Source organism: Molossus molossus, unplaced genomic scaffold (genome assembly GCF_014108415.1).
Source record: "Molossus molossus isolate mMolMol1 unplaced genomic scaffold, mMolMol1.p scaffold_m16_p_11, whole genome shotgun sequence".
Taxonomy (NCBI): domain Eukaryota; kingdom Metazoa; phylum Chordata; class Mammalia; order Chiroptera; family Molossidae; genus Molossus; species Molossus molossus.
The window spans coordinates 55,560,846-55,588,240 of record NW_023425346.1 but is presented as its reverse complement, the minus strand read 5'-3'; the positions used below and the strand labels follow the sequence as shown (position 1 = coordinate 55,588,240).

General features: G+C 41.6%; 1 protein-coding gene and 1 pseudogene across 1 annotated transcript; both read right to left on the bottom strand.

The window, feature by feature from the left end:
* Window positions 1–10,845: 10,845 nt before the first annotated feature.
* LOC118625727 lies at window positions 10,846–11,651 on the bottom strand (annotated as a pseudogene).
* A 9,861-nt stretch (window positions 11,652–21,512) lies between these two features.
* On the bottom strand, window positions 21,513–21,845 carry LOC118625725 (anaphase-promoting complex subunit 16-like). Its single transcript, XM_036254838.1, has one exon. The coding sequence runs from the start codon at window positions 21,843–21,845 to the stop codon at window positions 21,513–21,515; it is 333 nt and encodes a 110-aa protein (XP_036110731.1).
* Between the last annotated feature and the right edge of the window lie 5,550 nt (window positions 21,846–27,395).

Sequence of the window (27,395 nt, the reverse complement as noted above, 5' to 3'; positions counted from 1 at the left end):
GATCTCCAGGGCTAGGTGACAATGGTGCTTTCTCTTGGCCCAAGGACTGATATACTTTCAGCCTATCCATTCAGGTAAAGGATGGAAAGTAACAAGAAATGTATTGTTTGACAAAAATAAATAAATGGAAGACTTTTTTTTTTTAGAGGAAGACTGTATTTGTTTAAAGAAGTCATTCTATTATAATTAAAAGCATGAGTAATTTGTGTTTGAATAATAGAAGTGATTAAATTATCTTGGAATTTAAATGGCTTAGTAAAGGTTTTCCTTTGAAAGGAGAGAAAAATAAATTATAGAAGACTCTTTGTCCTTAAAAAAGGGGCTATGTCCTCAGAATAGCCTGTGGATTTTGTTCTAACCTTTATCTTTATTCTTGTCCTCCTTCTCCCTTTAAAGACCATACACAGAAAAGGAAAGATGGCACATGTGTTCATGGGTCATTGGCAGGTAGACTACCCAGTGTACCCATGAGTAGCCTGCTGATGCTGAGGGTCACCATGTGCAGTTTGGGGCATTTAAAGAGGAGTGAAATACATATGGTTTTTCTGTGTTGCCAACTAATTAGCCACAGGTGGATTATCCATGGTGGTTTGAAAGTCTCTGGTTAGCTTTTTCCTTTAACTCAAAGTTCTTCTGGACCACCCATCATTGTGTGCTGACTAATGCCAACTAAATTCTCGTACCAGCGGAGACCCTAGTATAGCGTCAGAGTCTGGGGCAGAACTAAACTCAGAAGCGGTGGTTGCTGCTCCTGCTTGGAAAGTGAAGAGGCAGGGAGCTGAGCAGGTGCTGATATTAGGGAACCCACGGAAGGCTTGTCCCTGCAGCCTTATGCAAACCTGTTCTTTTACTGCACAGGAGAATGATCATGTTATGTTAGAGATTTTTACTCACTCATTGATAACTGTCTTAAGTATAGAAGTAACCTGGATATCATTAGATACATACTAGAAATTGGAATACATTCAAACCTGAATAGTTAGAATTGAAATTGTAAGTCTGCTCAAAGGTAGGAATATTGCTTTCCTACATTTTGTTTGTTAATTTACTTCAGGGATTTCTTTAGTGACTCTTCAATGACTTATATGCATATTTATTATCTACCTTTCAGTTAAAAAAGTTTTGTCTTTCTCATGATCCTAAATGAAAAGGTAAGAATCCAGAGGAAAAATTACATCTTCTTTCTTGATTTATTTTTGTATTAATAAAATGTCAGTGCTTTTAAAATGTGACCTTTATATGCACATGTACTTTGAATTATTTTGTTCGATAGAGAGAAGTATGGAAAGAAACTACCTGCTTCCTCGTGTAGCTCAAAGGCCCGATGCAGCTAAACTGGGAAAGTTATAGCCATCCCGAGTGACTTCAGTGTCGTCGTTTCTCTGAGGCACACTCTCCCCCACGTGCTGTACTTTCTATGGCCCCCCCACTGGTGACGTGTGTCTGCTGCGTGACCTGGTGAACACATCCATTCTTGAGCTCAGTTTTCCTTCAATTGTTAGTCTGGTCACAATCTGTCACCCCAAGATAACTGCAAGTCTAATTTGTTTATGTGACGCTCTAACCGCTGAGCCAAACCAGCCAGGGCTCATTTCACTTTCTTAATGGTGAAGCACAAATGTTTTTTATTTAATGAAATCCAATATATCTATTCTTTCTTTTATTGAATGTGCTCTGTTGTCATAATTAAAAAGCCATTGCTTAATCTGAGGTCCTGAAGATTTACCTCTGTTTTCTTCTAAGAATTATATTGCTTTATCTGTTACATTTATGCTTTTATCCTTTTTGAATTAATTTTTGCATATGGTGTTAGGTAGGGGGTCCAAGTTTGTTCTTTTGCATATTTAAATCCAGTTATTTCAGCATACACCTTCAGCATTTTAGAACTTTTATTTTTCCCCCACAATGCTCATCTTGTCTTCTTGGCTGTTGAAATCCTTTAAGCTAGTTCACCTTCTGCTATCTATGACGTGTCTTTGACTACTTTGACTTGAAGTGATTTCTCTCATTTTAACTTGTTATGTCTTCATGGGGCATGTACCACTTCTCTCTGCAGAACTAGAGGTAGGGAACTATATCTTATTCTCTTTGTGCTCTACAAAGTGTCAACTGATCAGTGTCCTATGAAGCCACTGTCATAGCTGCATCATAGCAATGTGTTTTACTTGGTTCTGTAATTCTGACATTCTTCATGATCTCATATATGACTGTGTTTGAGAAGCAGGAGGTAATCAGTGTGCTATTCTGTAGATTCTTATAACCTTATTGACAATTATATTAAGTACATTAAAAAGTCTAGTACCTACAGCATTTTTAAAGAACAAGAATATTGAACATATAAATACTTCAGGATTTAGTAAATAATTGGGTTTTTATGGGAAAAGAGTTTGGGAAAAAGGTTTCTTCTGATGAGAAATTCCATGTGTTGTTATGAATGCCTAAGATGCTTTTACCATAAATGAATGACAGGATGAGATGCATCTTTTGTAACACAGTATATCAGTGGATATTCTATAAATTTTTATTATTATAATTGTTAGAATCTTTTCTGTATTGTACATTAGTGGCCCTACCATTACCATAGCTAATAGAGAATTGTCTGCCATTTGGTTTCTGGGTGCGGATATGATTTGGGGGATAAAGTTGTACTTGTAGAGAAATGCTAAGGGTTATTTTGCATATTTTATATGCTCTCTTTAATAATTGACAGGATATATTTTATCCAATGTATAGAAAATCAGTAGATATTCTGCAAGGTGTACCTGCCTTTTTTTCTGAAATTTATATTATTGAACCTACCTACTTATGCAGATGTATGAGGACAGGTTGTCCTTTCTTTTCCGTGAGGTATTTTTGGAAAGGTGGCATTCATCAATTCTACATTCCTTGACACATTTTAATCCAATAATCTCACAACTCTATAATGTATAAAATATTCCCAGATATAGCTAGCACCTTTCCAAATGGTTAGGGGAAAGACTTTCTCAACCAAACAGTCTCTCTGTAACTTCACAGGATATTGCTTAGGAAACAGAAATTATCTTTTTGATACTGCGTTTGGTTTTCATTCCATTTCTTCTGCTGGAGTTTTTTTTTAGAGCTTTTCCAGAACATAGTACTGTGTTAGTCACTACAGAATATTCCCCATCCCTTTTTCTTTTCTGAGATCTTAGCATGGTTAGGATGAACTGATGGCTGGTTCAGAGATAGCTGTTTTGGAAGTTCAGAGGGAGTGGTTTAAAAAGACAATTTATACATAGTTACCTTCAAAGTGCGTGCGAGCACGAGCGTCTAGTGCCTGTTGCACTGTACATTTTTATCGAGTGCGTGCTGTGGCAATTTGTATTTCCTAATAGAGATGAGATGTCTCGTTTCTCAAGACGAGCCTTGACTAAATTAGGTGGTACCACCTTCCAGATGTGTGAGGTAGTTCCAGAAAGGTACTTACTATTTATAGATGCTTCTCCTTCGGTGCCCGAAGTAGCTTGGTGTTCCCCTGCTCTCCTGAGCTCCCCCAGCACCTTCTCTGCCTCCTGCTGAGCCCGAGCGCTCGGCCTCCACCCGGTGTAGCGTGGCTCTAGTCATCTTCCTCTCGGTCTCCCTGCTTGTTTGCACAGTGTTTGACTCGTAATGTTCACTTAATAGAGGTGGCAATCACTGGTGCTGGACAGCAGACAGTCCATCGCCCAGCTTTCTGGGCAAGTGATAAGATTGCACTTCCCACCACTCTGGCTCCGTGACTTGCTTTGGCGCAGAAGTAGTGCCTGTCCCTTCCAGGTGGAGGCATGGAACCTCCAGGGCTCCGCTCTGCTTCTCTTTCTTGTTTGCTGTGGCCTGTGTGGAGATGGAGCACGAACTCCTGGATGACTGTGAAAACCTGAGCCCCTGCTGACCTGCAAGAGACATGTAGCTTGAGTGAGAAATATATTTTTGATGCTTTAAGTGACTGAGATGTTGGGGTTATTTGTATATAGCATAAACGAGCCTGTTCTGACAGCGGTCCCAGACCTGCACTTCCAGCAGGATAGCCACCAGCCACCCGTGGCTCCTGGGCCCTGGAAACAGGGCTAGTTCAGTAGGAAATGTGCTGTAAGTATAAAGCCACACTGGGTTTGGAAGACGTAATGTGCCAGTAAGTATATAAGCTAGCTCATCAGTCATTCTTGAATGTTGTTTACATGTTGAAATAATATTTTGCCCTGGCCGGTTTGGCTCAGCGGGTAGAGCGTCGGCCTGCGGTCCAGAGAGACCCGGGATTGGTTCCCGCTAAGGGCACGTACCTCAGTTGCAGTTTGTCCCCGGCCCTGGTTGGGTCGTGCGGGTGGCAGCCACTCGATGTGTCCCTTTCACGTCGATGTTTCTCTTTCTCTCTCTCTTCCTCTTCCTCCCTCCCACTCTGTCTGAACAAAAAATGAAAAAATGTCCTCGGGAGAGGATGAAAAAAAAAATAATACTTTGGATATATTGGGTTAAATAAAATACATCATTAAAATTAGTTTCACCTGTTTCTTTTTACTTAAAAAAAAAAAAAAGTATCTTGCATTATCCTTCTGTGGACAGTGCTGCACTGATCTGTAAGCTTCCTGAAGGCAGACACTCTGTCTGGTCCACCTCTGTTTTCCCACAGTGTCTAACACAGCCCAGGATATGTTAAACAGAAACATGTCTAATGAGGAAACCGTGTCTCCATTCATATTTAGTTAAACATTAAAAATAATGTAATCTTTTACACAAAGCTTATTTGTATTTTTGCGTTTAATAATCCTCTATTTTAGATCCTTTAGCTAAAGAATAAATCCCTTAATCTTTAAAACCATCGGAAAATCGAATGGTATGTTTGTTTTTATGTTATGTTCATATTTTTTAAATGTTTGCATGCTGCAAAAATGCTGGGATTATGACCATTAAATACTTGCCCTGATCAAAGTTTTAACGAGGTCACTCCTTATGGTTAGCATTTTCTTATCTTTGTAAAAATAACCAAGAAGTCCCTGTGTGTTTAGTTATAATTGTGACCTTTATTTATTTGCCAATGTCATCTACTTATGTTATTTATTATCTTGTCTTGCCCTTTGTTTGAGGTCTTGTGCTACAAATCAAAAGGAAACAGAAAGAGAGAAACAGAGCAGCCCTGAGGACCTTTTGCAGTGTCAGGTGTGGGGGACCCATTATGCGAGGAAGTAGGGCTTTTGGTTTCCAGATGAGTGAGACAAAGCCAAGTAAGTGGTGAAAGGAGCCCTAGAAAGTAACAACACATCTTTAAAAAATGAAAGGTGGAAAAACACAAATTAATAAGATGCTGGAAAAATTTTAAGCATTTAATCAATTATAGTTATTGGCATAAGAATGCATGAATCTAAACGGAGGTAATGGCCCTGGCCGGTTTGGCTCAGCGGTTAGAGCGTTGGCCCCCGGACCAGACAGGCCCGGGTTCGGTTCCCGCTAAGGGCACGTACCTCAGTTGCAGTTTGTCCTGGGCCCCGATTGGGGTCGCGTGGGTGGCAACCATTCCATGTGTCTCTCTCACGTCGAAGTTTCTCTCTCTCTCTCTTCCACCTTATCTATCAGCTCTATCTCAAGATAAATGCGAAAATGTCCTTGGGTAAGAATTAAAAGTAAGTAAGTAAGTAAGTAAATAAATAAATAAATAAAGGGAGGTATGGAAAGACATATACTGGGCTGTGCCATTGGCTAAGGACAGGAGGGAGAGTGGCACAGAAGGGGAGACAGATGCCCCCATCAAAAGACTGTAGAATAAGCAAGGACTTGTCCACACCAACATATATAATTTCATTTGCATAAAGTCATATACTATGTATATGTGCAGAGAAAGACATACATGTCAGTTACCAAAATATTAGTGATGAGTCTCTCTCTGGGTGGTGGATGAATGTTAGGTGATTTTTACTTTCTTTGTTACACATTTGAAATTTTTCCTAAATGAGCATTTATCATTTGTATAATCAGTAAATAATCTGACTCAGCATTTATGAGTAACATTAGAACAGAGTTTAAGGACCCAACCAGAAGTTGTCTATTTTGTTTGTGTCCTATTAAAACCACTGTCAAATTATAATAAATTTAAAAAGAGAGGTAATCAGAGATGTACTAAGTGAACGCATCATTTCGGTTACAAGGGATGATGTTAAATGTGCACATTCACAGGCGTGGTCGCCTCCTCCCTGAAGTAGGCTCCCATCGGCCTTCCAACTGAAAAAGGAAATGGAAGCGTCTTATCTGAAAGTGAACATTTCTTCAGAGAGAAAGGACATGCTTTTGGAAGATTATAGAGGATTTGGGAATTATGCCATGAGGGTACATGCTGAGTAATGTCAGTTTTCGAGCGAGGCTGGCGGCCAAGTTTTGTCAAAGAAAGGCAAATATGGGGTTTGTTTTGCAATATCTGGAAAACTTGGAACTCTCATTTCTTGGGAAATCTCTCCAAGATGAATTTAGTGTGAAGGCATTCTACTTCCAAAAATTACATGTAGCAAGAGGAAAGAAAACACGAGGTGTAATAAGATGTGAGATGAAAAAAGGGTTTTCTCCTCCTTCCCCACCTCCACCCTCAAGAGACTGTGACCTTGTTGAATTCAATTATGTGGCTGACTACCTTGTAGCAAACATCCTCATAAGGTTATTAATTTTATTGAAACTCCCGAACAAGGGCAAAGTAAAGAAATTATCCTTCACAATCAGTTCACTTTTCTCCATCTTCAAAAATGTGCAAAAAGTGTCATGTATGAGAAACTATCTGAATTGCTGGGGGAGCTCGAGCAAGTCATTTAAACTACCTGGGTCCCATTTTTCTTTCTCATTTATCGAATCTGGAGGATTTTGATTATAAAACCTGCTATGGTCTTTCCTAGATTTTATTTTTTAAAGTAAAACACAAACCTTTTAATGATATTTGATGTATTCATATGCTGTTTGATATAGAGCAGCAAAATATACATACATAAATGCATATATATGTGTAAAAATATAAATCCTCAACCAAGGATATGTTTTCATTGATTTTTTTTTTTGATTTTTTTTTTTTAGAGAGAGAGGAAAGGAGCAAGAAAGAGAGAAAGAACATTGTTATGAGAAAGAAACATCAATTGATTGCCTCCTATATGCCCTGACTGGGAATCGAACCCAAAACCTTTTGGTGCATGGGACAGTGCCCAACCAACTGAGCCACACTGGCCAGGGCAGGGCAATATATTTTTTAAATCAAGGTCTAATTCTTCTTTGCTGTGAAAAGCATTGTAGGTGACTTTATAGCATTGCCTAGAACTATGACTTCCCCCAAAGTACCTTGGAGTACTCTGCGCACTTTGAAAGCCTTTGCATGGTTGTCACAGAGTTGTGGTGATTGACAGGAAGGATCCGACTGATACTAGTTTTAGTCTGTATCTACAAGATGGCTGTACAAAGAACAGATTCAGCAGGGACAAATGTCTCTTGCCCTCAAGTGTTGCTGGAGCTGTCCTGCTGGTGGTGACTGCCTGCCTGGGGTGGGATATCTGCTCAGGTCCTTCAGGGAACACATTCTGGGTCTTTGTCAGACAGTCCAGCTGCTCTGATAGGCTGCGAGCCGGTACCAAGCCTACAGGTGTGAACTGGGAAGCCATGAAAGGCATTGTGTTCTGGACTGTTTCCCTCCCTCCTCCTTCTCAGTTTAGGAGCTGGTGGGAGGCAATCCAACATATCTTTGAGCAACTTTTGAATTAAAAGTGAATTCTAGGTGACCTCGAGACTTGACTGTCCCAAGTAGGATGATATTGTCTCTCTAATGTGTTCACCATACTTCAGCGGAAGAAAAACTGTGTGTGGGCTATTCATTAGTTCTACATTTACTGAGTGCTTACTAGTTGTCATGTTGGTGACAACAAGTATATGAAAAAATAAAACAGTACACTGCAACAGGAAAAGGCTAGAAGGATATACTAGTTAAGACTGAGACAGCCTCACCGAGAAGCAACATTTCCCCCTCAGTGCAAAGAAGGGACCAGCCATGACAAAGGCTGCTGTTAGGATATTCCAGGCAGAGGGACAGCAAGGGAAAGGTAGGGATGAGCTTCACATGTTCGAAGAGCAGAAGGAAGGCCAGGGTGGCCAGAGTGCAGTGTGTGGGGAGAAAGGCAAGAGCTGAGGTCAGCAAGGAGGGCAGGTGTGAGGTCAGGGGAGCCTTGCAGGGAAAAGTTTGGATTTCATTGTAAGAGCAATGGAACCACTGGAGGGTTTCAACAAGAGACGAGCATCTCTGATTTGTGCTTCTCTTGGTTTCTCTGGCCGTTGGTGGAGAGTGGATGGTGAAACGGTAGGGAGAATGGATAGGAGTTAGTAATCCATAAGCCAGGTGAGAGATGAGGGTGGCTTGGACACGATGGTGGCACTCGAGAAGGAGAAAAGTGTCATGGCTTTGGGACATATTTTAGGGGAGAGCCTGCAGGGCTTGTTAATGGATGCTTACAGGAGAATAAGAAAAAGCATGAATCAAGGTTGATTCCTGTGTTTTAGGCATAACCGGATGGGTTGGTGGTGCCACCAGGAAGGGGGTCCTGGTTTGGAAGCACGTGTCCTGTTTTTGCTAAGTTTGAGCTGCCTATTGGATATTGAAGGGGAGAAGTCAGAGAGGTTGCTTGGCCCTCAGTGGAAAGGCCCGGATTGGAGATTTAAATTTGGGAATCTTTGGCACAGAAAGCTAAATAAAATCTTAAACCAGTCCTATAATTTATCTTCAGTGTATGCTACTTTCAGTCTGGGACAAAAAAAAAAAAAACCTCCCTCATGAAATGATATGGTAATTATTACTTTTATTACTTGGGCTTTTTGTAGTATTTGATTATCAGACAATTCAAGTCACCGCATCGCTTTTATCTGATAATTAGAGTTAATGTGCAAGTACAGAGAGTAGGCTGACTCACTAAATAAGAAAACACAGAGCGGAGTTGTCTCTGCAGCCGTGTGTGACGTGCCTCTTCAGGCCTTCTTAGTTAGGGTCACGGCTGCTGGACTGCTGAGGGTTTCATTCAGAATTCTTACTCTTTTTCCTTGCGAAGCCAATGGCTCTATTCTCTCCTCGTATTGTGTACTTTTGGGGGAAATTCTACCCCCCACCCGCCCTCATCGGAACTGCACCTCGGAAGCTGTGTCCACTGCAGGCGAGACCCTTGAAAGCGAGCTGCAGAGACAGAGCAGAGCATTCACCCCACGGAGTGTCCACTAAATGCCAGTCACGGTGCTGGCTGTTCTGCGTAGATCACTGAAAATCGTATTAAAACCCCTGCAAAGTAGACATTTTAATTTCCACTGTGATGAAGAGGAAACAGAATCTTAAGGTCACATGACTAGTAAATGAGTCAGGGCTCAGATCTTGGTCTGCCTAGTTCCAAAGTTACTACAATTTTTATTCTGCCAGGCTGTTAAATTACCAAAATTCCCTTTAGTTTATATTCCCAACCTGGTTTTCTCCTATCAAGCCTTTCACGTCTTTCTAGCCAAATACCCAGTTAGCTACCACCCACATTTCTCTTTTTGAAAATGGTCATTCGAGGTACACACGCCCACCCTCTGAAGCTTCCACTTTCTGTCGATTTCCACCCCCAACCCCCCTGCCACACCTGCCTCTCCCCAGCCGTGTCCTCTACCACACGCGAGTATTGTGTCAGTTAAACCAACCTCACGTTCTTTAACCTTTCTCGTCAGCATTTCCCTATACTATTGCCAAAACTCGATCTTGGCTTTATTCTAAGTAATAAGTTTCTGAGCCAAATAGTGTCACTAGTGGTCACTTCTTCCTGTTTCTCTGGCTCCCAGAATGAGGAGCAGAGGTTAGCAGATTTCCTGCCCCCCCCCCCACCCCATCACATCCATGCTATTGTTTGTTCATCGGGTTTTGAACTCCGTTCTATCCTGGTATCCCATAATTTTTCCATTTGATATTCAACCCATACCTTCTGCTTGCTTCTCACCTATTCTGAGCCTGCTTTTCTGCTTTTCTCTCTCTTCTGTTATCTTTAGGAACCTGAGCACTGAGCTGGTGTTTCAGCCCTTGTCTGAGAGATCTCCGGCCTCTGGACCTAGGCACAGCCATGCTCCTTGTCTGAAATGATCTTCTCAGACAAGGCTGGTTCTGGGCCCACCTCGTCCCAATCTACTCTCTTGTTGAATCTCAGTTTTATTCTCGCCGTGGCAGCCCCTTGCCCCGCCCATTGCCTTGGCAGGCACCTGTCTCCCTATTCATATGGACCTTTTGGTCCACCATGTGAACTCAGTTCTTGCTAGCTTTCATAACCTCCAGACTCTGGTTCCCATGTCTTATATATATATTTAATACTAGAATCGTTTTATTTCAACATTTTTTCTGCTCATAAATGACTCTGGAAAAGCCGACATGCAAGAGGCTAGTCCACTGCTGTCTAAAGGCAACACCGAGGCCACTGAGATGTGGCTCAGATGAAAGGCTCTGCTCAAAATCTCCCCACGCTGGGGTGCAGGCAGCAGGAGGGGTGGCTTTGGGACAGAGGAAGAAATAAACATTAGCTTTATCTTACCTCTGCCATCAGGGCTCGTGGCCCAGGACCCTGACACGGTCGATCTAACCTCCAAGCTGACAGTTTGGAGCTCCCAAAGCTGCCGAATGTTTGGGTGCATTGGGAAAAGTGTGGAGGCTTTGGGAGGGCATGTGCCAGCCCAAGGGGCCCCTGGCCAGCCCCCTCCTCCTTGGGCCCGGTGGTGGGGGCAGCTGCCCACCCCCAGCAGTCCCTGCCAAGAGGTGTCAGGTGCTGAGGCTGGGCCTGGCTCTGAGGCAGGTGGCCTTTGGAGGCCCACGTGGTCCAGGTTGGGCAGGCCAGGCTACATCAGCACCAGCAGCTCCTCCTCGGGGGGCGCAAGGTGGTTCTGATCATCTCCTCATCACAAGCCCTTGCTGTAGTCCCAAGCTTCAGGGGCTTTGTCCACCATGAACCAGAGCCTGAAGTGCACAGAATGTTCATTCCTCAGTTCCTCCAGCTTGGGCTGCAGCAGGATGTCTGTCCCAGTCGGGTTGGCAAAGAGCAGGTGGCACACGATGTGGTCATTCGTCCTTCATGATAGCGCGAATCACCTGCAGCATCGGGGTGACGCCTGTTCCTCCTGTGATCATGCCGACAGACACCACCGTCTTGATGACTGGGTTGGGTTTCTTGTCTGGACGGATGGCAGACTTTCCTTTGCCCTTGTAGACCAGCAGCCCATTCGGGCCTGGAACTCAGTGGTGTCTCCAATCTTCATGCTTTCCAGGTACTGGGACACCTTCCTGCCAACAGGAAACTTGGGATGGGTGTCTTTGAAGTAAGCCTTGATGACCAGGTTCACGAAGCCCTTGTCATCATCACTGGTGACAGGCATGTAGGGCCGAATGACCAGGCTTCCATTGATTGGAGCCGAGAGGTAGATGTGCTGGCCAACAGGGAGGCCCAGGATATGCGGGGGTGATGGCAGGGCAAAGCAGAACCGCTGGGTGTTGTGGTTGATGACATCCTTGTCAATGAGCCGCAGCGGGCACCTGATGTCAGGCTCTCGAGGGTGGTGGCTGGGGTGGAGCACTGGAACAGCTTCATGAGCAGGTTGTGGAGGAACCAGACTGGGGAGAGGACCACGTGGCCCAACATGCTCAGCTGGGCCCCATCCTGGTGCCATGCCCCTCTCGCTCCGCTGCATCCCCTGTGTCCTTTTTTTTTTTTAAATCCTCACCAGAGGATATTTCCCATTGATTTTTAGATAGAGTAGGATGGAGGGAGGGGGAGGAAGAGAGAAGCATGATGTGAGAGAGATACATTGATTGACTGCCTCCTGCATGACTCCTTCTGGGGCCGGGGATCGGATCTGCAACCCAGGTACTTGCCCTTTACTGTGAATCCAACTCATGACCCTTGGTTCTCAGACGAACTCAAACTGCTGGGCCAAACTGGCCAGGGCCCATGTCCTATTTTACTTGCCCTGCAAATCTCCCATTCTGAGTAGATTTCACCATCTGATTTCTCTACTCCTGCTCTCACATTACTGAGTAATAAAAGTCATAAACCCTGATTTCTTTTTTACTACATTTTAGCATATAGCCAGAAGTCACATGGGTAGTTAAATCAGTGACTCAATAACATCATCAAAGACTTGGGAGCTTCCCATTCTCCCCTGACCCTGTTGCTCCTAGTAGGTCAGCTTCAGTAGGAGTAGTTATCCTCCTGATTGTGGGACAGCTGCTGCAGTTCCGGGGGGCCCTGCAGAGACAACACAGCCGGACAACTGGTCCGATTGACCTTACCACAAACATCAGGCCACCGTCAGACCTTCTCTGGCTCCATTGCAAGCTCATTGTTAATTAGCTCTCAATTGTATTCCCCACTGGAACTTGTCTGCTTTCCCACTACAGCTTTATCAAGCCCTGTCTACTTTCTTTTTGACCTAAAAAATATCTCCCATATCTTTTCTTATTGCTTCTATCCCATGGCCTCACCCATTTGCTCCTCTTTACCTGCTCCTGACAAGTGACTCTTTCTGAAGCAGGATGCTGAGAGTGTCACTTTTAGTTCACCCTACTTCTAGTGGGTCCCTGGAGTTCAGACTCTCTGGTGTAGCATTCGAGAGCCTTCATAACCTGGCCCCATACTACATTTTCAATCTTAATTTTCTTATTCCTGTTCATGACTTTTCCACAACTCTGTAAATGAAATTACTACACACTTGAAGGTCTAACTCCAATGTCATTTTCTTGTAAAGTCTTTCTCTATCCCTCTCATTTCCTGCAAGAAATCTCTTTTGAATTTTGAAGTCAATTATCTGAGACTGTTTTTAATTTTGTATAATTATTTTATATACCTCTGCTATTGATTGCTCTATAGTCTTAATGTTCAATATTTCACTATTTCCATCATTTGAACAATTCTTCAAGTGCTTGGTTGTTTTTAGTTATTGTTCGCACTTTTTTTTTTTGATCTCTGATCCTACCAAATCGTATCTGTTAATTTGCTTAGAAGACATCTGGCTTTGGGGCCTCCTGGGACTGAACATAATTTTGCCTGGAAAAAGCCAAACACTGTAATGAAAATCATTCCCCTGGGTATGTAGTTCTATTGATATGATATGAGTTTGTTTGTGTCTTTTCAATTTTAATGCAGTGTTTTAGTAAAGAAACATCGCAAAAAAGATTTGAACAAGTATCACCAAGTTAACATTGAGGTACCTGTTGTTTTCTAACATTGCCCAACTCTATCGATTCTACCTTTAAATTACCTGTGAAATCTATCTCCTCTCCATTTGTGCTGCTGATGCCTCATTTCCGACCCTTACCACCTCTCTCTGCCACTAGTTTCTTCCAAAAATGTTCTGCTATCTATCCACAGCAGAGTTGGCTCCGCCCCAAACAAATCGGGTGATTTTACTCCTCTGCTTATACACATCTTCTGACGCTCTGGTGCTTCTAGATGTAAGTCAGATTTACTCGTGGGACCTCAGGTTCCCTTTAGATTCCCAGTTCCCTTCCCCAGGTTCAGATCAGCTGTGTCTCCTGTCCCGGCCATGCTGAGAGTGTCACTACTCCCAGAAAAGGCCATGATTTTCTGAAGCCTGAAATATCCTCCTCATTTCTTACCCTGGCCAAGTCCCATTGATCATTTATGATCAGCATAAATATCACCTTGTCTGGGAGGCCTTTCCTAATACCCTCAGAGAGTGGCTCCTTTTCTGTTTTCCTGTATCATTCACTTATTACTTTCATGTACTGAAATCTGCAACTAACAAACAAAATAAAAAGACAATGTATATTTATGCTATCTTTTGGCTTTCTATTTTCACTTCCACGGATGCCTAAACACTTTCCAAATTCAAGTGCATAATCTCAGAGAACAATTAGGAATTTGCTGCAGGAGAGGAGAGAAAAAAAGAATAGTTTTTAAATGTCTTTAAATCTCCCCCATAGAAACAAATTAAATGTACATCAATGGATGACTGGATAAAGATAATGTGGTGTATATATATAATGGAATATTATTCAGCCTTAAAAAAGGAGGAAATCAACCTAGAAGACATTTTTACTAAGTGAAGTGAGCTAGGACAAATACTGTATGATTCCACTTACATGAGCAATCAAAAATAGTTAAACTCCTAAAAGCAGAGTTCAGTTGTGGTTGCCAGGGGCTTGGGGAGGAAGAAATAGGGAGTTGCTCTTTAGTGGCTATAAAGTTTTAGTTATACAAGATGAATAAGTTCAAGGGATCTGTTGCACAATATTGTGCCTATAGTTAAAATACTGTATTATATGCTTAAAATTTTGTTTCATTAGGTACTTGGCCAATTCATACCATACTCTAGTTTAATCTAAATTCTGTTTCTAGAATTGTATGAATCTCAAAAGTCTGAAAACCATTGACTATGTTGGATAATAATAAGTTCCATGACTCTTACATGTATACACTTTAACATACCACTTCATATTTTAAGTGAGCTCACCGCTGTTTTGATTCCTTTTGCAATGTAAATGTGAGGTAGCCTGAGCCATTGAGAGGAAGATATGAATTGAGTGACTCGCTCAGGATACTACAAGGGTTGGAGCCTTGAATGAACTTGCTCCCACCCTTGGCTACAGGTCAACTGTTCTCTTAGGAAAAGAAGAGCCTCAACAATTTGTTGATTCAAGCCTTTTAAGTATTGCTATTTTTCCACTAATAGTTTTAGTTCTCTGACTTTTATGGTATAATCTTTCTCCTAGCTAAATGGCTGCTTAATTTTCAAGAGAAAATGTAGCCTAGCTGGTGTAGCTCAGTGGTTGAGCATTGACCCATGCACCAAGAGGTTGCAGTTCGATTTCGGGTCAGGGCACATGCCCAGGTTGTGGGCCCGATCCCCAGTGGGGAGCATGCAGGAGGCAGCCAGTTGTTCTCTCTCATCGATGTTTCTATCTCTCTCCCTCTCCCTTTCTCTCTCAAATTAATAAAGAAAAAAACATTTTTTTAAAAAATGAGGAAATATAAAAAAATTGGCTTAAAATCAATAATTTTGATAGAATATATTTAAGTTAATTGTCTGCAAAATATTCATCTTCCCCATTACAACTCTGTTCAAGTGAGGGGTTAGGGAGGGGAGTTGTTATTTTCATTGTAAAGTTTCTCTTGTCCTTATAAATGGGCTGCTGAGGAGATCCTTACAAGACTGAAATCCTTACTCCATTTAAAGGATGATTGCACGTATGTAGGTTAATATATTTGTTCATTTTTGAAATTTACTTAGCACTTAGTAATACCAGGCTGTTTAATGAGGCTTAAATCAGCATTTTCTGTAAGACTTATTGGCACAGGTCCTGGCATATGGAGAGGATGGAATTAATGTTAGTAGTTGTTTTTACTATTATAATTGCTAGACCCTGTGCTAGACACTGAAGACAGACAGAAGATAAAAGGACACTACTGCACAGGGATCAAAGCCTGGTATGAGGTCTGTAGTAATGAAGTTAGAATTACTACTGTTCTCTGAAAATAGAATTTTGGCTATTTTGTAGGTTGGATCTAGATGTTCTGCCAGCTTATACTACAGGTCTATGCATTTTATTTTTAAAGTAACATGTAGATCCACAGCACAAAGGATTACAGAGGGTGGCAAAAGTGTAATATTTTCATTATGATATAACATTAAACCCCAGCTCCTCTAGTTAAAAAATTTCACTATGCTTCCCAGGGTTTTTTTTTTTTTTTTTAAAGAGAAACATCAATGTGAGAGCAGTTGTCTGCCCCCTGCACTCCTGCATGCCCCCTACCAGGGATCAAGTATGAAACCTAGGCATGTGCCCTGATCCGGAGTCGAACCAGGGACCTTTCTGTGCACAGGATGAAGCCCAACCAGCTGACCCACACCGGCCAGGGTTGCTTCCCAGGTTTTTTATTTTACTTTATCAGCCGCATCTTCATATCCCTTCAAGGGAAGCGTAACTGGAACATAACCACCAGCGGTATTTATATTAAGCTTCATCTAGTTGGTTATCAAAGCACAGATCTTGCTTTGCTGAAGAACTTTTTAGTTTTGTTTTTATTAATGTAGTGATTAGGCAGATCTGTGGAAAATGGGTACTTTCCAATTTCTTGAAAAATCTAAACATATTTTAATGATTTGTTTCACCATGTTTACCTTTCTATGTTTCAGTAGCTTAAGGCATATTATTACTAATTAGAAGACAAAGAAGCTTGTTTTAATTTATTTATTTTATATTTATCCCTTATGGTAATTTATAGTTAGAAAAATTTGGTTATCATAAAAACATTGGAAACTAAATTTTCTTAGCACCTAAAATGGTAATGTTCAGATGTGTTATAAAACCTTCAACAGTGACTGGCTATGATTTCCAAGGAAATTGAAGGTACATTTTAGAAGACATTTTCAATATTAAGAAAATACATTAAAAAACCCATTTAAATGTGGTTTACCAGATCCTCAATAGAAAGAGTATCATGTTCACGATTTCTTCCTGCTAAATATTTGGATTTTTTAATAATGGGTTTCTTTCCTTTTAATAGTTGTCTCTTGGGTGGTCCATAACATTAACTTGGTTAGATTTGCAAAACAGATTTGTATTTCAAATTTAAGCACAAGGAAAGACAGAACATGTTTTTGGTGACATTGTAGCCAGAGAGTGAGCAGGCCCTGGGAAATGCCAGGAAAAGGATTGATCTTGCCTAGAAAAGTCTACTGCATCAGAAACGGGCCTGTTATTACTTCAATGGCTTCGTCTACAAAAGAGTTCGTAAATAAAAACTTATTGGCCTAATCAGAAAAAAAAAGAAAAAGAAAAAAAAGAATAGTGAATGGAATTTAGCCTTATTCTTCCCTTTATATTTAAGCATGATTCATTTCAGCTACATATTTTAAAATATTCACTTTCATTATGAACATTCTTCAATGAAAGTTTAATGAGCATCCATATCTCAGATTAGCTCAGGCATTTTTGGAGGCATTTAGAAATTCCTGAGCATACCCCATGGGCAGCTGAGTGCTTTGGCGAAAGGGCAAGGCGGGGTCAGAGAAGCCAAGGATGAAATCCTGGCTCTGAAATCTATTTGCCATGTACCTATGAGCCAGTTAATTAAGCTCCCTCAATTTCTGCACATGGAAAATGGGGAGCACATAACCATGTCATCGATCTGCTTTGAGAAGAAAGCAAAATCCATACGTAGATGGTCTTGAAGTGTTTTGTTAGTTTTACTTGACATCCTTTTATAAAAATAATTTTTTTTTCAAAAGTTTAAAATGATCTGATATTGAATATAGCTCACAGACTGAAGTGAATAAATAGTCTAAGCTGGGGGTTCGCCAACACAGCCTTCTACATTTTGGGTGCTCGTTCAGGTAGGCATAGTCTGTGGCGGATTTCACACGACCATGGTGGTGTAGTTGTGGCAGAGACCCGTGGCTCATAGAGCCTGCAGGATTTACTGTCTGCCCTTTTCCAGAAGTTCGCCAACCCCTGCTCTAAGCTGTTGTCAGGATCGCTTAATTGACATTTTGAAGTGTCATGGTTTGCACAAATATGAGGAGGCACTTCAAGGGACATGCCATGGGAAGAGATAACATTGTTACTTAGCTATTCTCTGGGTTAACCAGAGTTGTCTAGCAGTGATCTGTGATGAGGTCCCCTGGAACAGTTGGGAGTAACCCATCTAGGGCCCACAGAAGGGGATGTGGATGGGGTGAAATCCTTGTTTCAGAGTGGGGAGGCACTCGAGACTGATACAGATCTCACCATATGGCATTCCTTATCAGCCAATAGCCATGGAAGTTGTTCAGAGCTCTCATTACACAGTGTGGATTCACTCATTCTCCACAGGTCCCTGTGTGTCACTCGAGGTGCTGAGTTACAAGATGGACACCAGGTCAACTATTTAGAGACCCTGAATTGAATGGATTTACCTGGTTGTTGCTAGAGTGGGCCAAACTAGATAGCACTGTGTGTGTGCTATAAATCACCTGAAAGTTTGAAACCACGTGGTGCTTATCTTAATAATTTTGGTAGGTTTAACATCAAAACAATTGTCAGCCTCTACTGGAAGTTCTGGGAAGTCTCTGTTTCACTTTCCACAGTAAGTGATATTTGGCTAATCTCAAAGTTCTTTCTCCTAAATTGATCTGTGGGGAGTTAGACAACACATTCCTGAAAGCTGTTTAGTGTTGTAGATTTTGCAGAATGCTTCCATTTCCACAATTTTATTCAAATATTACTAACACCCTTCAAGCTAGAAGGATTGTAATTCTTTTACAGATGATGAAAATGTCAGTTTCCAAGACGTTAAGCCATATTGTTCTCAAGGGTGAAGGACGGACTTGAATTTGTCTTCTGACTTCATACCCGTGTTTTTTTCTGCTGTGTCATTTTACTTGATGTTCCCTCTCAGCCAAGTTTATTGAAAAATGGGTAGAGTATGCAATCTCATTAGTTTATAGACTAAGCACCCAAGTTATATTATATTAGAAAGAAAGATATCTAACCCAAGGTTGCCAACTGTTGGCCATAGGTTTCATCTGGCCCACAGATGTACTGGGCTTAGTCTACACAATACGTGCCTATACATTTTTTTAAATGCATGGAATTAGTTGTCATTAATATCGCAAATAAGTCCAGATTTCCAGCTTCCTTAGACAAGAGGATCTGGCCACATTCCCATGTGGCAGCAGGCTGGGTCTAAGCACCGGAACACTTGTCATCTCTGTGACAGGCACTTGCCTTCCAGTTTCCATCAGCCTCTCTCACCCACTGCTGTGCTCCCGGCCACACCCCTCTTTGACTGTTCACAGTACCTCCTGGTTATGGTAGGCATTTGAGTTTTTGACCTCCGACCTGGACTAGAAAACTCACTTTGTGAATGAGGAAATAAAGTTTGAAGTAGTAAGGTAACTGAGCAGCACCGAGTTTAGAACTTGTTTTTCTGAGCCCTTCATTGAGCTCTGGTACCATGTTTACTCAGCTTTCTTCCTTCCCATGTAGGAAAACCCCGGTTCTTTCCTACTGTGTGTTTCTTCCCTGAAAGTCTCCTTTACTACTCACATAAAACCCTATACTTCTGGTCATCAAACACATGGAGGTTTTTCCATACCAAGCAATTCTCTACGACACCAGCTGGGTGTCCTACAATTTAACTCACTCCTGACATCATCTACTTGGAGAGAGCATCAGGTCCCACAGTCCCACAGGTTAAGGGCTCAGTTCCACAAGACTGCTCCCTTTAGATACCAGTTTCAGGCCCAGGTTATTGCCTTCTGCTTCTGACCTACTGCCTGCAGATTGGAAGTTCCAATGACATCCTCCTTAGGTTTGATTAGTTTGCTAGAGCGGCTCACAGAACGTAGGGAAGTACTTATTTGCACATACCAATCTATTAAAGGATGTGCTGAAGAATACAGATGAACAGCCAGATGCAGAGATACACAGGGCAAGGTCTGGGTGGGTTCCAAACACAGGAGCTTCTGTCCCCCATGGGGTTGGGGTGTTCATCCTCCCAGTGTATTTACCCCCTAAGAAGCTCTTCAAACCCCATACTATTGGGATTTTTATGGAAGCTTCCTCATGTAGGCACGGTCAATCATTAACTCCATTATTAGCTCCTCTCCCTCTCTGGAGGATGAAATGTAGGTATGAAAATTCCAACCTTCTAATCATGGCTTGGTCTTTCCAGTGAGCAGCCCCCACTGAGGAGCCACCAGGAGCCCACTTAGAGCTGCTTCATTTGAACCAGAGGTGCTCCTAGTGCTCTTGTCACTTAGACATTCGCAAGGGTTTGGAGCTCTGTGCTAGCGACTGTGTGTGTGTGTGTGTGTGTGAGTGTGTGTGTGTGTGTGTATCTATTTCTATTATCTCAATATTATTCCTTCTTACTGGAGAATAATGGAACAGTAGAGGAATAGTAATTAGTCAGGAAAGAATACACAGTTTTCAATAAATTAATAATGTTTTACCCAGGGTCAGCTATATATTTATATTTATTTATGCCATATGAGCCAGATTTCAAATATGGCAAATTATTGAACTAAGCATCAGACTATATTGTGTATGTTTCATTTCAGAAAACATGGTCATGCAAATTGAAAGAAAGCAGTTTATTTTCTCATATTGGAGAGCTGGTAGGAGGGTGCGTATTTGAATGGATTTCAGCACAGAGACAGTTTCAGTTTTAGAAGCAGAGGTATGTTTTTCCTTTGTATATAATGGAAGCTTCCTCAGGCATGTCATAAATATCTCTTTTGTGGAAAGCCTCATGCTAGGACATAGTGTATATTTAGGAGAAACTGAGGGAAAGAGAGGCAACTGTAAAATCACGAGTTTATACTGGGACACTGGGAGCAGAAGTGCAGGCTGGGGCAGACTGGCACTCGGTCTCAGGACGAGGATGCAGAGGCTGAGGGAGTGTAGGTGGTTTGAAGGAATGGATGGTGGCACCTACCCCGTGATGAGAAAGGTGTCAGGTATACAGATGGGCTGAGTGAAGCACAGTACTTACCACTTATTTTTTCTGAAGTGTAATTTTGAGAATGGATTATATAGTTTAAACCCAAGGAGATAAATTATATCCTAGTGAGGAAAACAACTAACTGGGGGACTTACAAAAAAATAACTGTAATAAATGATGAGTAGTTGATATTCTTCTTTAGAATGAATCTCTAAAATGCATAAAGCAAAATGTGAGATTAATACATTTCCAGATAGTTATGATCATCGTTCTTGTTATTTATTTATTTATTTATTTATTTATTTATTTATTTATTTATTTTAAAGGATTTTATTCACTGCTTTATTCTTACAAGTGCTTCAATATTCAAAAAACAATTCTTTTTGCCAGCATTTGCCATGTCTAAAAGAAGTTAGAAAAAGTTAGAATCTATAGAATTAGGTGTCTAAAAACAGAAAAAACCCTAAACATTTAAAAATTCCTCAATTAGGTCCTGAGTAGAAATCACATTCATTAGCAAAAAGAATGTTTTAGGTCAGAAATGCTGTATTTTACAACTCCAGATGCTGACCTAGACCTGACCGGTGAGGATTCCACGCACCGCATGAATGTCAGGAGAGGAGCCCTCCGTTGGCCAGTTCTGGCCTGTGACCTACCTGCCTTGCGAAGTTTTATGCATCTCTTAAACCCAAACCTCCTGGTTTTCTGATGCTTGTCTTAACCTAATTCTCAATGATGTTTTAAACAAACAAACAAACAAACAAACAAAAGTTTTCCCTGCAAGATCACACATTTAAATATTTGTTGCTTGTGGATAGAAACAGAGAAACCCAGTACTGATGTGAATTATCCCAGTACTGATGTGAATTATCCCAGTACTGATGTGAATTATCCCAGTACTGATGTGAATTAGCCCAGTACTGATGTGAATCAGCCCAGTACTGATGTGAATTAACAGTTCAGTGGTGGAGCTGTGAACTCCGGATGGCTATGTAAGCAGCAAGGAAAGTCCCTCGCTGGCCCTGCACTTGCTGTGCGCCAGAGGTGGCCACCCAGGCAAGGTCAACAGGAAGAGAGTGTGAACCCCAGCAGCTGCTCGATGGGTTTAAACCGCCACTCATCTGCCTCCAGCTCTTCTACCAAACCAGCTAGTGTTTCCATCCGAGCAACTTGCTGATCATGTTTCACCTGCTGCAGTGTAGACGCCACCTGATAGCTGAACACAGATTCACAGAGGAATCTCTCAGAGCCGTCTTCTAACATCTCCCCAGCTCCTTTGGGGTAGGTGAGAAGGGCTGTCCGTGGTGGGGCAAGGTCTGAGACACTGAAACCAGATCCAGCGACAGAACTTCCACTGACCCCACCGGCTGAGGAGGAGGATGGAGAGGCGGCCATTTCCTTCCTCGTAGGATTCTCACTTCACTCAGCGGCTCTGGCACTTCCCCTGCAGCCCCACCCCCAGCGCATCAGCCGGGCAGCCGTGCAGACAGTGACGAGGACCTTAATTTTAAATTTATTTTATTTATTTTTATGTTTTCTTTTTACTTATTTATTTATTTGTTTGTTTTTGTTACAGATGTGTCTCCTTTTTCCCCCATTGACACCCTCCTTCCTATCTCCCCCACCGCATCCCCAGCTTTGTTGTCTGTATCCATTGGGTATGCTTATATGCATATAAGTTCTGTGGTTTATCTCTCCTCCCCCAAACCCCCTCCTCTGAGGCTTGTCAGCCTGTACCCTACCTCTATGTCTCTGGGTCAGTTTTGTTCATCAGTTTGTTTAGATCATTATATTCCACAAATAAGTGAGATCACATGATATTTGTCTTTTTCTGTTGGCTTGTTTCGCTTAGCATAATACTCTCCAGGTCCTTCCATGCCATCTCAAAGGATAAGAGACCTTTCTTTCTTACAGTGGCATAGTATTCCATGTGTACATGTACCACAGCTTTTTTATCCACTCATCTACTGATGGACACTTGGGTTGTTTCCAGATCTTAGCTATTGTAAATAGTGCTGCTATGAACACAGAGGTACACACATTCTTTCTGATTGGTGTTTCAAAGGAAAAAAAGGAACACATGGGACTACATTGAACTAAAAGCTTCTGCAGAGCAAAAGAAACAACCATCAAAATGGAAAGGGATCTCACTATATGGGAGACCATAATCGCTAATGATGCATCAGATAAGGGGTTAATTTATAGACGTGGTTGCCACCCGCACAACCCAACCAGGGCCGGGACAAACTGCAACCGAGGTACATGTTCTTAGCGGGAACCGAACCCGAGTCTCTCTGGACCGCAGGCTGACGCTCTAACTGCTGAGCCAAACTGGCTAGGGCTATTCTTATTATTTTTAACTCAATAATTATTTCTGACAGTTGCTATGTATAGAGAACCATACTTAGCAGTGGGGAATATCCAAAGGTAGAATCACTGGCCCCTGCCTGTGGGTTGCTTTTGACCTTGAGGAGTTGAGGAGTTAAGATAGGAAGATACAAAAAATTCCATACAAGCTCAGGTGAGTTAATGTTTTCGCAGTTTAGGGAAATAGACGCCACTTCTCCTGGCTTGATCTGGAGAAAGACTTTCTGAGGGACGAGGACTAATGATTTTAACCAGACCTTGAAGGATGAGTAGGATTTGAAACACCAAAAGGAATGGTAGACGTTCCTTTGAGAGGGCTGGTGGCAGAACGAAGGCTCTGCAGCAGTTACTGTAAGGAGACCAATGGGACTGCAGTTCGCGAACTCCCTTGGCAGAGGGCAGAGGGCTCGCAGGCTGGAGGGTGCTGAGCTGTGACAGGCCTCGACTCTCAGGCTAGAGAATTTGCATTTTATAGATACGGTTGCCACAGTTGACCAAGGGAGCTCGGTGCCAAGACTGTGGTATACATTTAAAAGTGTTTGGGCATGGATAATTCTCAGAGGATCTTATAAAATGTCTTTGTTAATAGTTGAAATTTAGAAGATAGTTTGCTCAGGAGAGAATCCAAACCTTTCTAAGTAGAAATAACTCCCCAGACTCTCAGTTGGAGTCTACTTGGAGACTCTCCGAGGCCTAGCATAGGGTGTGCACACACCAACGTACCACATAGGGTGTGCACACACCAAAGTACCACACGAGGGGCAGGTTCAGAGGAGTGCCCGCCAGGGACAGATTACAGTGGGAGAATTCTATTTTGCTGAAGGTAGTATTGAATCTGGAATGTCATTTTATTTTCAGTCTCTTTATATGACTGTGGGAGTCACCTATATTGGAGTTCTTATAAAGTCTCTCATGTTACAGGACACTAGTTCAATTACCGTATTTTGAACAGCAAAGTACTATTTGGAGAAGACACTTTAGACTGAACTGACCTCAATCAGTGCTATTTTTATTTGCTTATAGAGGTGTGCTGATATGGTAAGTAAAAAAAAAGAGAGACAAAGAAATTTAATACAGTTTCTGTTATTATTCCTGGAGGTCTGAGTTTGCAGTCACAGGTGCTGACTATAATTTTAAACATGCCTTTTAAAGCAACACAGTGGGAATTTTTATTGTGGGTATCACAAATATCAAATATACACCTCAGGATAAAAGGAAAACAACTCTCTAACCTCATAGGACTGGGAACTCATGGCTTGTAATACAGTTTCCTGTGAGGGTAGATTCAGAACGTATTTCTCTAACAGTTTAGACAGGTGGGAAGATGGACTTTCAGGAAAACTGCTGACTTGAAGTTTGGGTAGAAGTGGAGAGTCTGGTTTCCTGCTGGCCCTTCCCAGTGGCCAACCCTAGCGGGAAGCCTGGTGGATAAGTCCCCAGAGGTGGACTCCAGGGCACAGAGAAGGATGGTGGAAGGTGAGGCTGGGTGTTCCCCGTCAGTGCACAGGACCGACTGCCCACGTGAGAGTGCAGTTGCTCCTCCAGCCGCGGCCCTGCTCGCCGCCAAGCTGCCGGCCAGTCCTGCCCGTTTGTCCGCAGGCCGTGCGGGGCAGTTGCCATTCCCGCGTCCAGGAACACCTGTCACCCGAAGTCAGCAATTTTCAACCTTTTTCATCTCATGGCACACATCTACTCATTAGTAAAATTCTGTGGCATACCAAAAAATATACTATATTTTTTGCCAATCTGACAAACAAAATAGGTATACTTTTGATGCATTCACAGCAGATGGCTCTTGTTGTGTTGGCTGTTGTCATTTTTTAATTTGACAATCTAAGGGAAAAGAGGTCAGGGCCCCTGACTAATAGTCAGGTGTTGAATGTTTTAAAAATTCTCGCAGCACATCAGTGTGCCTCTCGCAGGACACTGGTTTAAAATCGCTGCTCTAAGTAATTCCGTTGAACCTCCTCACCCCAGGCCTCAGGTGAGGGGTTAAGTTCTCTCGTGGGGAGGATGAGGCTCCCAGCACATCAGTAGCTTTCTCCACATCTTCCCCTTTACTTTCCAACTGCCTCCCCTTTTATGCCTTCAACACTGCAGGTCCTGCACAGCGACCTCACACCTCGTTCCAGAACATATCAGCCTTGTCTAGGGACTTCAACAGAAACTGGGCCCGGATTGGTTGTATTTTAACACCCTGTTACAAACATCATATGCAATCCATATCCCTAAAAGTTTATATTTGAGTTAATAACATGTACCCCCCTCAAATCATGTCAATGGGAAACGCAGAAGATTACTTTATATTTAGAGGTATAAGATGTGCTTTCTTTGGAAGTTTCTCTGATGTGGAAGCACAGGTCAATGATTTCCATGAAATTTAACCAGTGATTATTTAGGTTTAAAAACTAAAACCTAAATTAGGTAAATAAAACTATTTCAAATTCAGTAAGGTGGGCCTAAATTAAAGATAAAGTTTATACTAGAAAACTTTTCATTCAATTCCTGATAAGTTGAACAGAGTCTCTTTTTGAGAATAAGTAATTTCACATTGGATTTGTTTAGATTTTTAATTTGTTCTAATTGTGCATTTAGTTTAGAGTGGGCTTTAAGCCATTTTCTCTTTCTCGTATGTGATCACTGAAGCAGATGTGTTCCAGAAACTTTCTTTATCTCGTCAGAGGCTAGTGGAGAAAAAGTATCTTGCCATCTGCATTCAGAAACAAGGCTGTCATTTCTCAGAGCATTCTCCTAATACTTGCCCCCTACTTTTCAGTTTTGAGTGGGTTTAGTGGAACTCTGAAACCTTAATGTGTGACACCTATCCATGACGTTAATAAATGACAAATATTAAATTTTGTCCTTTCTGGTGCTGCTGTGTGGTCATTTTGCTCTGTTTTCATTTATAACTTCAGACTTTATGTTACTGATGCAGTTTCATGTGCTACCACTTTAGGTAAAACCTTTTGTTGTGAATCTCCTAAGAATGGACCCCTTTGAAAACCAGTGGTTCTCGGGGTGTGGTGGGGGGCAGGGATGGACAGGTGGAGCACAGGGCAGTTTTAGAGCAGTGAAGCTATTCTGTATGATACTGTAATGGTCGTATGTGATATTGTGTATTTGCTCAAATCTGGAGAACTCTACAGCGCAGTGAACCCTGACATGAATCATGGACGTTAGTTAATAAAGATGTATCGCATTTGGTAACTACCACACTGAGGCAAGCTGTTAATAGTAGAGGGACTGCTGAGAGGGTAGGGATATGTGGGAACTCTCTATATTTCCTGTAAGTCTAAAACTGCTCTAAAAAATAAAGTCTATTGATTAAAAATTTTTTGTCTGTGAAGATCAGTTGTATATACAACAACTTTACTTTTGTAGAATCTCTCTGGTGAGCATACTCTTTTCAGGGTTACATAATACAGTTAAAAAAATAACACTTTGCTCAAAGGAAGTAATCAGTTGAACAGATCGGTAGTTATCAGAATGCAGACTATAGTACATCCTGTTTTTCTAACTCCTCTAATTTACTAGTAGAGTAACCCAAATCACACGGCGGAAGGGAGGATATTGTTTGCTTTTAAGGCTGTATTAATGCTGTTAGGGCTTCATTATAACACTGAAGGAGAATCTGACTTGAAAGTCTTACTAGGAGGGGGGTGGGGAGAAGAAGAAGAAGAAGAAAGGAGGAGGAGGAGGAGGAGGGAGAGTGAGAGAGGGATGGATGGAGGGACTATTACTCAAAGGAGACTTACTGTAATATCATTTTAATGTAGTTTTTTGAAATTAAAATATAGTTAACAAATAATATTATATTACTTTCAGGTGTACAACATAGTTATTTAATATTTATATACCTAGTGAAGTGATCACTATGGTAAGCCTGGTAACCATTAGTCACTGTACAAAGTTAGTATGATATTATTGACTATATTCCCAATGCCCTATATTACACCCCCAGGACTTATTTATTTTATAATTGGACATTTGTACCTCTGATTCCCCTTTACCCTTTTCATCCTTCCTCCCACTCCCTTCCCCTCTGAAAACCAACAATTTTTTCTCTGTGTCTATGAGTCTGCTTCTGTTTTGTTAGTTCATTTGTTCTGTTTTTTAGATTCCACATATAAGTGAAATCATATGTTATTTGTCTTCCTCTGACTTACTTCACTTAGCATAATACCCTCTAGGTCCATCCATGTTGTTACAATGTATGTATGTATGTATATATGTGTATATATATATATTCTGTTGTGTATGTATATATGCTATGTATGTATGTATAAATGTGTGTATGTATATATGTATGTATGCATATATGTATGTATATTTCCACATCGATTGCTTCCGTATCTTGGTTATTGTAAATAATGCTGCAATAAACATAGTGCTGCATATCTCTTTTAAAATTAGTGTTTTTGTTTTCTTTGGCTAGATAACCAGAAGTGGAATTGCTGGGTCACATGGTAGTTCAGTTGTATTTATGAGGAGCCTCCATACTGTTTTCCATAGTGGCTGTACCAATTTACAGTCCCACCAAAAGTGCACTAGGGTTTCCTTTTCTCTACGTCCTTTTCA